Source organism: Micropterus salmoides, unplaced genomic scaffold (assembly GCF_014851395.1).
Source record: "Micropterus salmoides isolate LMB-PRFRI ecotype aquatic unplaced genomic scaffold, ASM1485139v1 Ms_hic_scaffold_3, whole genome shotgun sequence".
NCBI lineage: Eukaryota > Metazoa > Chordata > Actinopteri > Centrarchiformes > Centrarchidae > Micropterus > Micropterus salmoides.
Genome location: NW_024042261.1, coordinates 32,865,396 through 32,878,536, shown reverse-complemented (window position 1 = coordinate 32,878,536; position 13,141 = coordinate 32,865,396). Strand labels below are relative to the sequence as shown.

At 42.2% G+C, this 13,141-nt stretch overlaps 1 protein-coding gene across 6 annotated transcripts in view; it reads left to right on the top strand.

The window, feature by feature from the left end:
* The window catches only part of cntn5 (contactin 5), a 110,972-nt gene extending 99,754 nt beyond the window's left edge, over positions 1-11,218 (top strand). For 5 of the 6 annotated variants that reach the window (XM_038693858.1, XM_038693863.1, XM_038693859.1 and 2 more), the window contains 6 exons: positions 7,840-8,074; positions 8,161-8,270; positions 8,378-8,564; positions 8,710-8,822; positions 9,667-9,835; positions 10,306-11,218. In XM_038693858.1, coding sequence (XP_038549786.1) covers positions 7,840-8,074; positions 8,161-8,270; positions 8,378-8,564; positions 8,710-8,822; positions 9,667-9,835; positions 10,306-10,409 — 918 coding nt within the window. In that variant the 3' untranslated portion in view covers positions 10,410-11,218. The remainder of the gene's footprint in view (positions 1-7,839; positions 8,075-8,160; positions 8,271-8,377; positions 8,565-8,709; positions 8,823-9,666; positions 9,836-10,305) is intronic. The other variant, XM_038693862.1, reaches the window with a different exon arrangement.
* The last annotated feature ends 1,923 nt before the right edge of the window (positions 11,219-13,141 follow it).

The window sequence follows — 13,141 nt, the reverse complement described above, 5'->3', positions numbered from 1 at the left end:
TTTGCTGTGGTGATGTGGAGTAAGTCTTGTAGGCTATAGCAATATCATCCTACAGAGACTGACTAAAAGCCTGAGGCTATTGTACAGGTTTTTTGCAGTAAGCCCTGGCACAGCTGTTAAAATAAATGTTTAATTTTTCTTATGTGAGGCTGAATATTATGAGCAGCTTGATAGGGATATTGAAATAAATTTTAATATGAATGTAGGCTATTTATTTTAGGTTAGTAGCTATCTTATAGACTATCACAGAGACTGGTCATGTTCCGCCCCACCTTTTGCGATGTGGGCGCAGGTATTGAGGTGAGTTTTCAGTAGCCTAAATGTTGAGATTCAGTCTTTCAACCACAAATTTTATGGCATGAATGGATTTTTTTGTTTCGTTGCTTTATGAAGTTGAACAATGTTTGGAACACTTTGGAGTGTGTTTAATAAAATAATCTAATTTTTGAAGTGACGAGAAGTTCCTTAAAGTGAGGTTGAACCATGGGTGGAACGACCACTTAGGCTATTCAGTGCCTGAGTCTTTTAATGTGGAATCGCTGACACACAGCCGAGCTGAAAGAATAAGGCTGATATTTTCATACAGCTCATAAGAACGCTCAAAAAAACGGATTTGCCTTTTATATACTAGGCTACACCTGTTCATTTAGGCATTCAGACAGTCGGCGATTTTCTGTCTCCCTGCATCTGTCAGCTGCAGCCGTGCTACTGAGACGTCGTATTTCTGTAGGGTTATAGTTTGCTCTTTCTTTTGTCATGACCAGGCTCGAAGGCCATGATAAAAAGTGGGAAAGGACACAGCGATTGAATTAACAAGGTTTATTGTAACATAAGATGATCAAAATAATACTTAAATTATGGGATGGGTTAGTCAGCAACATCAGTCGTGTAAGTGTGGATGAGTGATCGTGGTGTAGAGTGTTGTGGTGTTCAAATAAAACAAACGAAAACCAAAAGGTGTAGCTGCTGGCAGGGAGGATGAGAGGGCGACATGATATTGGAGGTGGAGTTTTTATCTCCTGTGGAGCACTGGGACCAGGTGTTCCCATCGGGGAGGGACCACTGCAATCAGCTCCTCAAACAGAAAACCACATCACCATTGCAGTATTGACAAACATACACAGTCAAGCCACACAAGTGCGTCACACTTTGTAAAATATGACGCTTTGTTGCCAGTCGACTTGTTCATGTCTGCGATTGGTCATGTGCTCCTAACGATGCCTCTTTTATGTGAACGTGCTCACAGCTGGATTGAGAAACCCTGGGTTGATTTACTGAGCGGTTAACCAGCTTCGTGGTACCGCTAACGTAATTGTTAGGGTTAGTGAAGCCAGATAACAAAAAGATATCCTGGGTATGTTGAACTCGCTTCGTGGTACAGGCCCCAGGTAACTTTACCTATTTATTAACAACGCCAGGTGTTCACGCCTACTGTGGCAATGTCAACAAAAGGCGGTCTAAACAAAACTAAGGAATTCACAAAACTCAGGATAGTCCAAAAATGAAACAAAAGACACCATCATACCCCCAAATCCAAACAATCCAGCAGGTAATAATACCAAAAGGCAAACACAGAGCAGGAACAGACAGGTAAACTGGCAGACAAGCATGACAGGGAGAAGAACAGTGAACCAGCGAAGACAGAACAGAAATGACAAACATTTAAACACTGGCTAATGACGAGGACGGGAGCACAAACAGGTGATACTAATCAGGGCAGCAGACAGACACAGGCAAGCAAGGTGACTGACAGACTGCACACAGGCAGGTTACCAAACACAAGACAAGAATCTAACTGGAACTAGAACCCAAAGCACAAAACTAAGGTTACAATATGATAACCCTAGTTCTATTAGCACAGGCAGAGCCCTCTACTGGACTCTATTGGTACTAGCTCTCCTATCACACGCACATACTCGCCCACTGAAGTTTGCATACAGTAGCCGACTAATTAGACATCGCTACCGTAAGTGCGTACCGTACAAATAGCTGTGTCCTCAATGTTCAGCATCCAACTACCCCTTCAGAAGTGGCAGAGCTCCATCGTAGAGGGCTCCACCTGTGCTAATAGAACTAGCTCACTTCACTGAAACCATCGGCCACAGGCCCTAAACTGCCTCCATCCTAAGCGATAGGGGGTGGCAGTGGGCCACCCCTCAGAAGGTCACCACACCACTAGGGGTTTGGCATGACAAAGAGGGATCTGATTCAGCCAGATCCAAACAACTGAACTGCCCAGACCCCTCACAGGGACGTCCGGCACAGTCACTCCTGCGAGCACAGATCCTGAGAAGGAGCCCAACACATCCAAGAGGTAAAAACGCACAAACGGACATGGTGAAGACCACAACGCTATTGTGCACATCTGCTCGACGCTCACCCCTCTGAAGAGGGCCGCTGACACTGCCACACCCCATGTGGAGTGAGTCTGCACCACCAAGACTCCTTACACCTTACGCCTTACACCTTAATGGTTGAGTGTGACAATCCCTTCTCCATTAGGCCTTGTAGGAAGGAAGGGATGGATCCCACTGAGCAGGTTATGGGATTCATTTCCCTTTTGATGCACCAACGCTGAAAGACCAGCCACTTACCTTTGTGGAGCCTGCCCTCGCCGCCTGGATGGTCTGTGCTACCTCTGCAGAAAGCCCAGCCTCAACCGGGAATGCAAGCTAGGATCAGATTGCTGCATTGTGCCGCTTCCACGGCAAGAGCTGCTCGTTTCTCGGACTTCATGCTGTGGAAACGAAGTGTAGCGCGTAGCTAGCACGGTGATAGCTCTTAGAGGAATGTAGGTTGTTTAATTAAAACATTTTGTACATTCACAATATTGTCACAAGCAGCACAACATATTATAAATACAGTGGCTCGGACATGAGGCAGAGGGGGGGGGGGCTCTCCCTCCTCAGCTAGTGATTTCAACGGCCGCTTCTTTCCCCAGGGGCAGGAAATCCACCTGGTCCGATGAGGGGGGGGGGGGGAGATCGGGGACACAGAAGCCGCCGCGACGCCAAGCACACACAAATTGTTGGCCGCTGCGGCCAGCTGCGCGCACAGTTGGAATATTTTTAATACTCCAACGTCCCCCTGTCCTGCGAGAGCGGCGGGTGTTTGGAAGAAGGTGGGCAGCGAGGGTGTTTTCCAGCGGGGGCATGCACAGAACAGCTGCTTCTGTGTGGTCCTGCACGCGCAGAAAATCAATCTAACCCACTACAGGCGCCCTCGTCCGCAGCGGCTCTGCCCATGATGCCTCGGCGCACTGCCAGATATCCGGGAAAGCCGGGGAGACAAAGGTGGGCTGAGCGTGGCGAGTCGGTCCGTAGAATCCCTCTCAGAGCCGACTCGGCCAAACATAATGCAAATTATTAAAACAGACCAGGATCGTGACAACTACATCATCACCTAAGTCTTTTAACCTCCTCAACAAAGTCACCTTGTGCAGCATAGTTCATTCCCTGTTATCAGAAAGAAAACCAAATAAAATCAGCCACCCTTAAAGCAGGTTAAGTCATAATGTAATATCACTATGATGACAATATTAGGCATGCTGAAGTGATCACCAATGCAAGTTTATATTAAATATAACCCTAAACAACACAAAAAACAAATGCTGATTTTTTACATTATGTGTTTTATGAGGTTATTTCCAGGAAATTAACATCTTCATCCATAAAGCAGTGTTTCTTAGTCTTTCCTGCTTGTGACTCTGTGAAGCAAAGCAGTGCCTGTGGTTTGGAAACTCTAAGCATTAAAGCACAGAATGATGATTATTTTTAGAATTTCTACATGATTAAATGTGGAAAGAAACCTATACAGTGTAAATATTCATCATTTGGCTTGAGAAAGTATTGCTCATCAAGATAAAAAAATGTGATAATAAATCTGAATGTTAAGGGAATTTATTATCACCCACCAAGAAGATTTCTGAACCCGCAGGTTGAGAATCAGTGTCGTCGAAGAGTGAAAACAAGTCTAATGAAACAAGGTTCATTTTAAACCTGTACTGAAACTACGGCTTTGCCATTGTTCCCTTAGGAGTTGAACTGTCACTAAGTAATAAATCTTGCATGTGAATGTGACTTAATAATCATGTCGAGGTTGCTACTGCATGTGCCATTCATTAAAAACCTTCACTTTTTGTTGCCTGGGAATACCTGTCAGACATTATTAAGGGGGATAAAGTATGGTTGATGGACGACGCTACTCCTTGTGGTTCCTAAGCTTGAAGGAGACGGTCTAATAATTTAAAGATATACAGATGATTAGTTTACAGTCAGTTGCATTCAGTGCCAGTGGTATGATGAGGAGCTGCAGTTTCGCTCAGTGTGTGATGGACCAGGACCAGCGTTTGCTTGTCGTCATATTCCCAGAACCATTTAAAGTGGGAACTAATTAATACAGGTTTCAGCAGCTCAAGCTTAGCTCAAGTGAGAAAATGATTAGAAGAGTCTGGAGATGTTCTTAAAATGCAGAAAAAAGATGTATTTAGGGCTTTAAAGGAGTATTTAAAGAACAGTTTCTCATAGGAGGTCGACATCATCTGAGCTTAGACAACTTCTACCCTGTTGATAAAAAGAAGCAGAAGCATTGTGTGTCTTTTGCAGCCGCTAAACCTGTACAAATAGACACAAAAACATGTCATTCTCAAAGCACCAGCAAAGGGTGAAATGCATCCCAAACTGCAATGCCAAGCAAATAGCGTCCGGTTCTCTGGAGCTATTTGCATGTATTTAAATGATATGATATGCATACATTTAGCGCAAAATTGGCTCTAAAATCTGTTTTCTTATCATCAGCATCAGGTGTCAAGACCAAACAAGCCCCAAAACAACCAAAAGTAACCAACAATAAACTGAAATATCGGTATGCACAAAGAAAGGGTCTTGTGAGTAGTGAGGGGGGTCAGGTCAGCACCCATCATTAGGGCAAGGTTACCTTTTTTTCCCATTTTAAAGCGAGGAAATGAGAGACCCATCTGCTGCAGTATTCCACACTGGGGGGGGTTGAGCAGGTTGTGCATGTAAGAAAGGCTTCAACTGTTCCAATGATGGAATAAACCGAAAGTGCTTCAATCCACTCTGGCAGGATGTTTTTCCACAAGATCAGAGGTTGAAGTGGTTATCTGTTGGAGACGATTTAACTATATTGGTCCCAAGGGAAATAAAGTCATGCCAGCAGCAAAGAATACAAAACAAGCATTAGTATGACAAATACAGCCTTTTTAAATGAAAACATCAAACAACAAATGCTGCTCATTTCACAAACCTTAGACAAACCTCAAATTGACTTAATGAAATAATGACTGCAGTTTACCTACACATATTTGCATTGTGTGCATGGTGTTTTTTCATTGTGTCATTGGCTCTGTGATTGATCTTAAATTTAAAGACCTTGTGTCCAAATCTTGGTAGATTTGCAGATTGTCATTACAAGCATGGCGAGTGCTCCCACCTAATCATTAACAATAGCACAACCCCAGGATCACAGCTCATTGCACTTTAACCAGCTTCCCACTTTATTCTTTTGGAAAATGTGTTTAACCATCCAGGGTCTCAAGGAGTTTGAGGGCACAACTTGGTCAAAATTGCAAAATTTGCTGACAAAGCTTAAAGAAGGCCAGCTGGGCCATGTATTACACAGAGCTGCACCAGCCGGGCAAGTGATTAAGATGTTGTGAATTTTAAATTTGGTCCCACATGAGAGGCACAATAATGATTAACCTTGAATCTCAGAGTTATTCCCAATAAATCCAGGGATGTTTATGAATATGTTTGTAATCTCAATCTTGACAATGGTTGTACAAAATATAATAAATCTTAGCCCACGTAAAGAGGATATTAGTGTGAAATGTGGACAGCTTGGCTCTCAGCCAGATTCAGGGCACAGCATGTACAGAATTACTATGAGCAAAGCTAAGAATTTGCAATTGAGATCAGTTGAAGGATATATTAACATGGGAACAGTGAACAGATGTGGAAGTAACTGACAGTTATTCTTGTAGTTATTAAGTATGGGAGCCCAACTGCCACTGGGAAGATAACCTTCACATGAGTAGACATGCCCCTCAGTGGCACATTATGGGGGATAATGTCCATTCCAGATGGGATGGTGCTTGATAGTAGACCATTTCCTATTTACAACACAAGAGTGTCATTAGAGGAGCTAATAAAACACAATGAGGACCTCCTTATAAATAAATACAGGACCCCATGTTTGGAGAACAATCAAGGGATACTTAACATAACACAAAACCATGATTGGTGCTTGGTTAGACATAAAACCTTAATAAAGAGCCCTTTCAAGCCATGAATGAATTTGAGTAATTACAAAAATTGTTTCTTAGTGAAACTGTTGACCCAGCATTCTTAAGGATTCTCTTGATGAGACATAAGAAACCATGTACCTGCATTTCTCATTTTTTGCAATGAGATAAACCCACTTTTGTGGGGTACAATTATTGGTCACCCATCAATAAGTCTGTAAGTTTTCAGTAGTATCACAGGACAATACTGAGGTGCTCCACTTAGGTGCAATGTCCTCCTTTTGGGACTTGGCATTTTAAGTCGTTTTAGCTCTGCCCTATTTCTTCTCGATTCTGCTAAATGCTTTGCGAAAAAAATCAGGGCTTCGTCAGTGATCAATGGAGATAGATATTAAAGGAGACAGAGCAGGAATGTTAGCCCTTTTTGGCAGTCAAGGCATGGCAGTTCTGCCTCTCCAATCATCTGTGGAGAGTTGTCAGAGCCTGGACGGCCATGGTGGGCAGGGTTATTAAGCAGGATGAATGACTAAACAGTCTCTGCAGCTTCATTCAGCCGTCTCATTAGAGCCGACGGTGAGAGACTGCTTTTTCTCTGGGAGCCATTGGGAGGACCATTAGTGATGCCCCCACAGTCACCGTCACTGAGCCCAGCAGGCCTCATGATTTCATCCACAAGACTTAGCGCAGTTGTATCAGCCCTCTCACACTGGGTCCACACTAATCTGTAACAGTCTCAGTTCCCAAACCTGCAAGTGTTCCTTGACTTAACTAGCTCATTTGTTCACGTTGTTTTTTAAAAACCCATAATCCTTGGCATCTCTTGCCAGCTCCAATAATAACTTTGATGGAAGCTAATTCATTTTCAATGATCATCTCTGTAATTAGGCATTGTCATGGTGATTGGTCGTTGTTGAATGAAATGTGAACTACATCTCCATCCACCACCAATCTCGCTGTAGACTAGATGGCTAATTTGGGTGATGCCTTCAGGGGACAATATTACTTTGAAGCCTATGCAAATCAACACATTACAGCGTGAGCAGTTGCCAAAAACAGGTGTACAGGTGTTTGTCATTTATTAAATTTAGCCAAAGATTTAATCCCTGCAGCTCATATTTTAATTAAATTCTAGCTCACTTAATAAATTGCCATTTGATTTGATTAAGCATGGAGCAGCTGTGGAAGACAGCTCACAGTTTCACCACTTCAGGAAAACCACAGATAAGCATTGAAGTCATCACACAAAACCTGTGTCCCAAAAATCGTCCTGTCAAGACATTGAAAGATAAATAGCTACATAATGGGCACAGCTGAGCCAGATATGATTTGTTTCAATTACTCAAGACTGACTGTATCTTTATTAACACTGGCAGGCAGTTACAGTAAATCGGTAGGAAATTGAAAGCTGGTTATATGGGACTACCATAGAGGAAAAAGTCTGTTTTGTTCAGATGAGAAAATATGGAAATTATGCACCTTCAGTCACAGAACTGAATTGCTGGTAAGCCAGGTTTACAATGAATCTCAGTGAAAGACACTCTTGCAATGTCATTTAATTTTCTTTCTGATATTTTCAGCCCGTATCTGAGGAGTTCCAAAATGGTGAGGGCTTTGGGTATATTGTTGCATTTCGTGCCAACGGAACCAGAGGCTGGAAGGAGAAGATGGTGACTTCAGCAGACTCTACTACGTACAAATACAGAGACGAGACTTTCCCTCCCCTTACCCCATTTGAAGTAAAAGTCGGAGTGTACAACAACAAGGGAGATGGGCCATTCAGCAAAGTTGTCATCATCCACTCTGCTGAGGGGGGTGAGATAACATTTAAAAAGTACAGAAGGAATAGTTTTTTTGCATTTTATGACGACATGATGTCATAATTTTTACTTGTTTCACAGAGCCGAGGGAAGCACCATCTGATGTGAAAGCTTACAGCATTTCTTCATCGGATATTAGGGTCACATGGAAACCGCCCAATCCTGGCCCCGGAATACCAAGAGGATATGAGGTGTGTGTAAATAGTTTGCGTCTGCATTTGTGTGCATGTGTACCTTTGTTCATGATTTGAGGTTTGAGAACAGAATTTTTTTTAAAGTCATTTATTCTGTGTAACAGGTCAGCTACTGGAAAGACATGGAGCAGGAAGAGTCGGGAAAAAAACAAAGAACTGTGAAAAATGAAACATCCATGGTCTTGACAGGACTAGAGGGCAACAGTCTGTATCTCATCACAGTTAGAGGCTTCAACAGCATCGGTCAGGGTCCTGCCACTGCTGCTGTCGCAGCCAAAACCAGGAAGGCCCGTGAGTACAGCACTGACACTAAATCATGTAATACTATATATGGAATAGAGGCTACCTGTAAAGTTTGCTCTAAATCCCCTTGTAAAAAGTGTAGTAATTGACCTAGTTGGTTGAAACTCAAAAGAGTGTTGCATTCTCTTCATAGCTCCTGCCCAGCCTCCAAACAACCTCATGTGGATTCAAGAGGGCAACAACGTGTCTTTAAACTGGGACCCAGTGAAGGCAAAAGACAATGAATCTGATGTCATTGGGTACATGGTAATGATCAATCTCAGTTTTGTAACATTAAGACACATAAAGCATTTATGCAAAGACTATATATTTGCTAAGTGGGAGGAGCCACTAGTTATAGAAGTATTTTTTACCACTATAAATACAAACATAGTAGTCTGCTGGATAAATTAACAGTACTATAGGATTTTGTTAAGGCCTTTAAATTATTTATGTATGATTCTGAGAATTCATATCAGTTTGGTATGACAACAAGCTCTTAATACCACAATAGCCACGGTTTTCAGCCAAGACAGGCAAATCAGTCCTGTAGTAAGTTCAGAACCTTTCATCATTGCAGTTGGAAGCAAAATACCACACAAAAATTGAAGAATGCATCTAACATTGACCCAGAATCCGAAAGTGAATCAATTTAAACTGCTGAATATATTATAAGGCTTCTCTGAAGTGTAAACCTTCAGCGTGACATATGCATCAAAATTAAGCTCACTGCCTTTCTTTTACTGTACTGAAATGCAATTGGAAATCATAGTTGACATCTTTTTCCACATTTACTTGCACACAGTGTTGTAACTTTGACTTGGTATTTTAAAGAAAGTGATGTTTACTAAACAAAGTTGCTCATCTTTTGTACTGTTGATTAAAATAGGAGAGTATGTCTGTCTGTCCAAGCCTAGGAAGGGCTCCAAATGAACTCACCTTACACTCTCTCTGCAGAAAATAAGCAGGACTTTTACTTCTGGATTCCTGAACACCAGAAATAAGTCATGCCATTTTGCTGATCTACTACTGTTTAAGGAAAATGTGGTGTTGAAGTATTAACTGTATATACTGTGTAAACCTATAGTGGTAATGTGCACGTGTCCTTCAGGTGTTACTCAAACAGGAGGGCAGAGGCCACAACCAGGTGACAAGAACCATTAACCCTTCTACCATGCTGTCACTGCCAGAGGGAGGCACCTATATCATTGAGGTACGCGCCCTCAGCGAAGGAGGAGAGGGAGCAGTCAGCTCCCAAGTTCGACTGGTCACCTCCTCCGGTAAGCTTGAAGCTAGTTAGTTGCCTCCCATCTCAGCCACACACTGCATTACATGACCTCTGAAGTCCATTCTCTATGCACAAGCTGTTTCGCAATTTTATGTTCTGCCCTTAATTGAGTCACCACATCTGTTGTGCAAGCCAAGTTTTCTTTGGCTAATACTGTTTTAATTACCTCGCCCACACAAACCGTCCTACTCTTGCACAGCCAATTAACTTCTAAGCAACAGAATGTACAGAAAGTTTGCAGTTCTGTGTGTGACAGCTTTCCAGGGCAATGGATTGCTGTTTTCTTCCTCATCTCTGTTTTCCTTCACTGTCCTTTTTTCTTTCTTTGGCAAAAAAGAAACCTCCTTGAGACCAATTCATTTAAAAAAATCCATGGAGTTATTTAGTATAAAAATTTAAGCATCTTTAGCATCTTTGTTTTCATCATTATTGACTCTCTCCCCCCTCTCCCCTGTCTCTTAGGTGTTCGAGCAAAAAGCAACCAGTGCTCAGTGCACTGCCTGCCACAGAGCCTAACATGGACAGCACTGCTCCTGGTTATTCTGGTGCCTTCAGCATCCTGGTGAGGCCACTGTGCCATCCTCATTTTCAAGGAGGGAGCCACCAGTCTTCCGCTCCCGTATTCCCTCTGACTGCCTGCTTGCTTTGGCCTTACCCATCCCATAGGGCCCGAGGCCTGCCAAAGGGGGTCGAGTCTGCCAGTTAACATGCGGCTCTTCAGAGTTCAGCCTTTTAAATTCCCTGTTTCTTTCGAGGCCCTGGACGTTTGATTTGCACAGTTCTTTCCAACAATGCGGTAGTGTTGTACTGTAGTGTACATTCTGTGGAAAGATTTGTTAAATCATTTACTTTAACATCATGTGTTCCTTTCATTGACTGGCATCTAACCACTTCCAGACGGCTCCTACAGCTCTGGGGCTCTACAGAGCATGAACAATTCCTCGAAAGCTGCTGTGGTAGTAATACAGGGATCAGCCGGCCTGTTTCTTTTCATTACTTATCTGCATCAATTTACCCCTTGGCTGCCTAACAAGCAATGCAGCAGAAGCTCAGTAGAGATAAGTGCATTGTTTTCTTATTCATACATTGAGGAGAAAAAAAGTTTTTTATGGAATCAAGAATCCTACTATTTCCAGACTTGCTTTTTGTACATTGTGTTACCTTTAGAGAAAAAAAAACACAGTGGTGTGTGTCAGCTATGTCAAACTCTCTGTTTTTTGGTAGTGATTAAGCAATGCTTGGTGATACAGTTTGTTGACTGGTGGATATATGGAGGTAGGAAACAGGTGTAGTGCCCAAATACATCGATAAACAAAGACAACTCTGTACGGACTCTTGGTGTCAGTACAAATAAATGTGATGTATATTTTTTAAATGTTTGTTGTTTGTAATTTCTCATTACTGCAATTGTTTGAATACCGCTGGCAGAAAGGGTTATGTAAGGTATGGGTTGATTGAATTCCACACACATGGCATTAGCGGCCACAAAACTTTCTGTGATAAAAGAACCACTGCAGAGACAAATAGGGCAACATCAAGAGTATCTCTCCCTCCTCTCTGCCTCCTCTCTTGCCTTGTCTGCAGTAAAAGCTTATCTCTCACTGGGCAGAAATCCAAATGAATTTGCCTCAAGTGTAATTAATGTTAGAATGGAGATCTGTAGTCCTAAAGCCTTCTTGCTTGAGCAGACCTTTTGCTTGCTCTGCCTCCAGCTCCCTGGACTCTCCATTACAGAGTCAGAGTAACCTGGATCACCTCACTCAGGTTCAGACAAGGGTACCAGCTCAACCACAAGAGATTGGACCACACACCAAAAGAGAGGACGAACACTGCTCCAAGCAGTGTCTATCCCGTGGATACTCCTCCACTTTTAGAGCTCTCTGTTTTGGTTACATTCAGAGGGGGAGGATGGTGAGGTTGGATTCCACTTTCAACTTGTACATCATTTCTGTCTGTAGTGCAAAGCATTAAGCTGTTTAATGTGGATGGATGGGTTTTGTGGTGCTTTTAGCCTGTTCAATGACGTCGGCTCAAACACATACCTCCACACAAGTGCTAATGTACCGACCTTTAATTATTCATGCAGCACCTGTCTGTTGGTGCATCTGATATATGATAATGGATTATGTATCCTGCAAAGGGACCCATTTGGTTCAGAGAGCCAGTAGTCATAGTGTCAGCAATTAAAACATGAACTCCCCCTAGGTTAATGTCAGAGTGTGTGTGTGTGTGTATGTGCACACATGGTTGTGTGGCGGGATATACTGTACTTTTGAGTTATCTACAGTATGTACAAGAAAAATATATTTTCATCAATCATTTATGAAACTTAAGCTGCTTTTAATCACCATTAGCATTGCAATGTTGGTGGTCCTTTTAACTGTCATTATCTGTTTTATTTTAATAGAATGTTTGAATGCCTCCCTTTTTTCTTGCTTCTTTGTGTTTTTGAAGGGGAAAGAGTCTGGTCAGTATAAGTTGTAGGCTGGAATTTCATAAACCACTTAACAACACACATAATCAAACAGCAACCCTAAAACTTTGGTATTTGACAGTGTGCACACTGTGGGACACTCCAGGGGGACGGGCACTTGCTGTTAGAATGACAGGAACTTCAAGTTGAAGGAAATATGCACTATTTTGCATATATTGTGGTGGCGATGGAGCAGTGGCTAAGATTCATTCCTTTGGTGTGGGAGACCGGGTTCATTTCCAGCTGCGACACATCCACCAATGTGTCCCTGACCAAGACACTTAACCGCCTTGCTTTGGATAAAAGTGTCAGCTAAATGAGTAATTATTATATATTTATTATTTTCATATATTCATATTATTTTTTATTTATTATCTCTATTAAATATCTAATGCTATTGCAATAAATAATAATTAATAAATTATATTTTTTTAGTTTATTCAGGGAACAACATTGGCACATGGTATGTAAAGTTTCTCTCCTCTCATTCCTCTTCATCCCTACAGCACACTCTCTTACACCCTTCAAATATGATATCCCAACAAGCATCAGTCGATACTACTTTTGTCTTCATCTATGCCCAAATGTCCTTTAGCCCTCTAAAACTCAGTGTCAAGTATTAAATTGTCTCGGCGGCATTGTTGGAGGATTTGCTCTGCGATTGAGAGCTGAGCTATGAGTTTGCTTTTCAGGCAGGTCACAGTTTAACACTCATCCTGAAATTGCCAGAAGAGTAGGACCCTCTAACAGATGCTGCTGCTACAGTAAAAGGTAAACTGTAATGTCATACAGTGAGAGACTTTCTGTACAACATGTAATTTGATG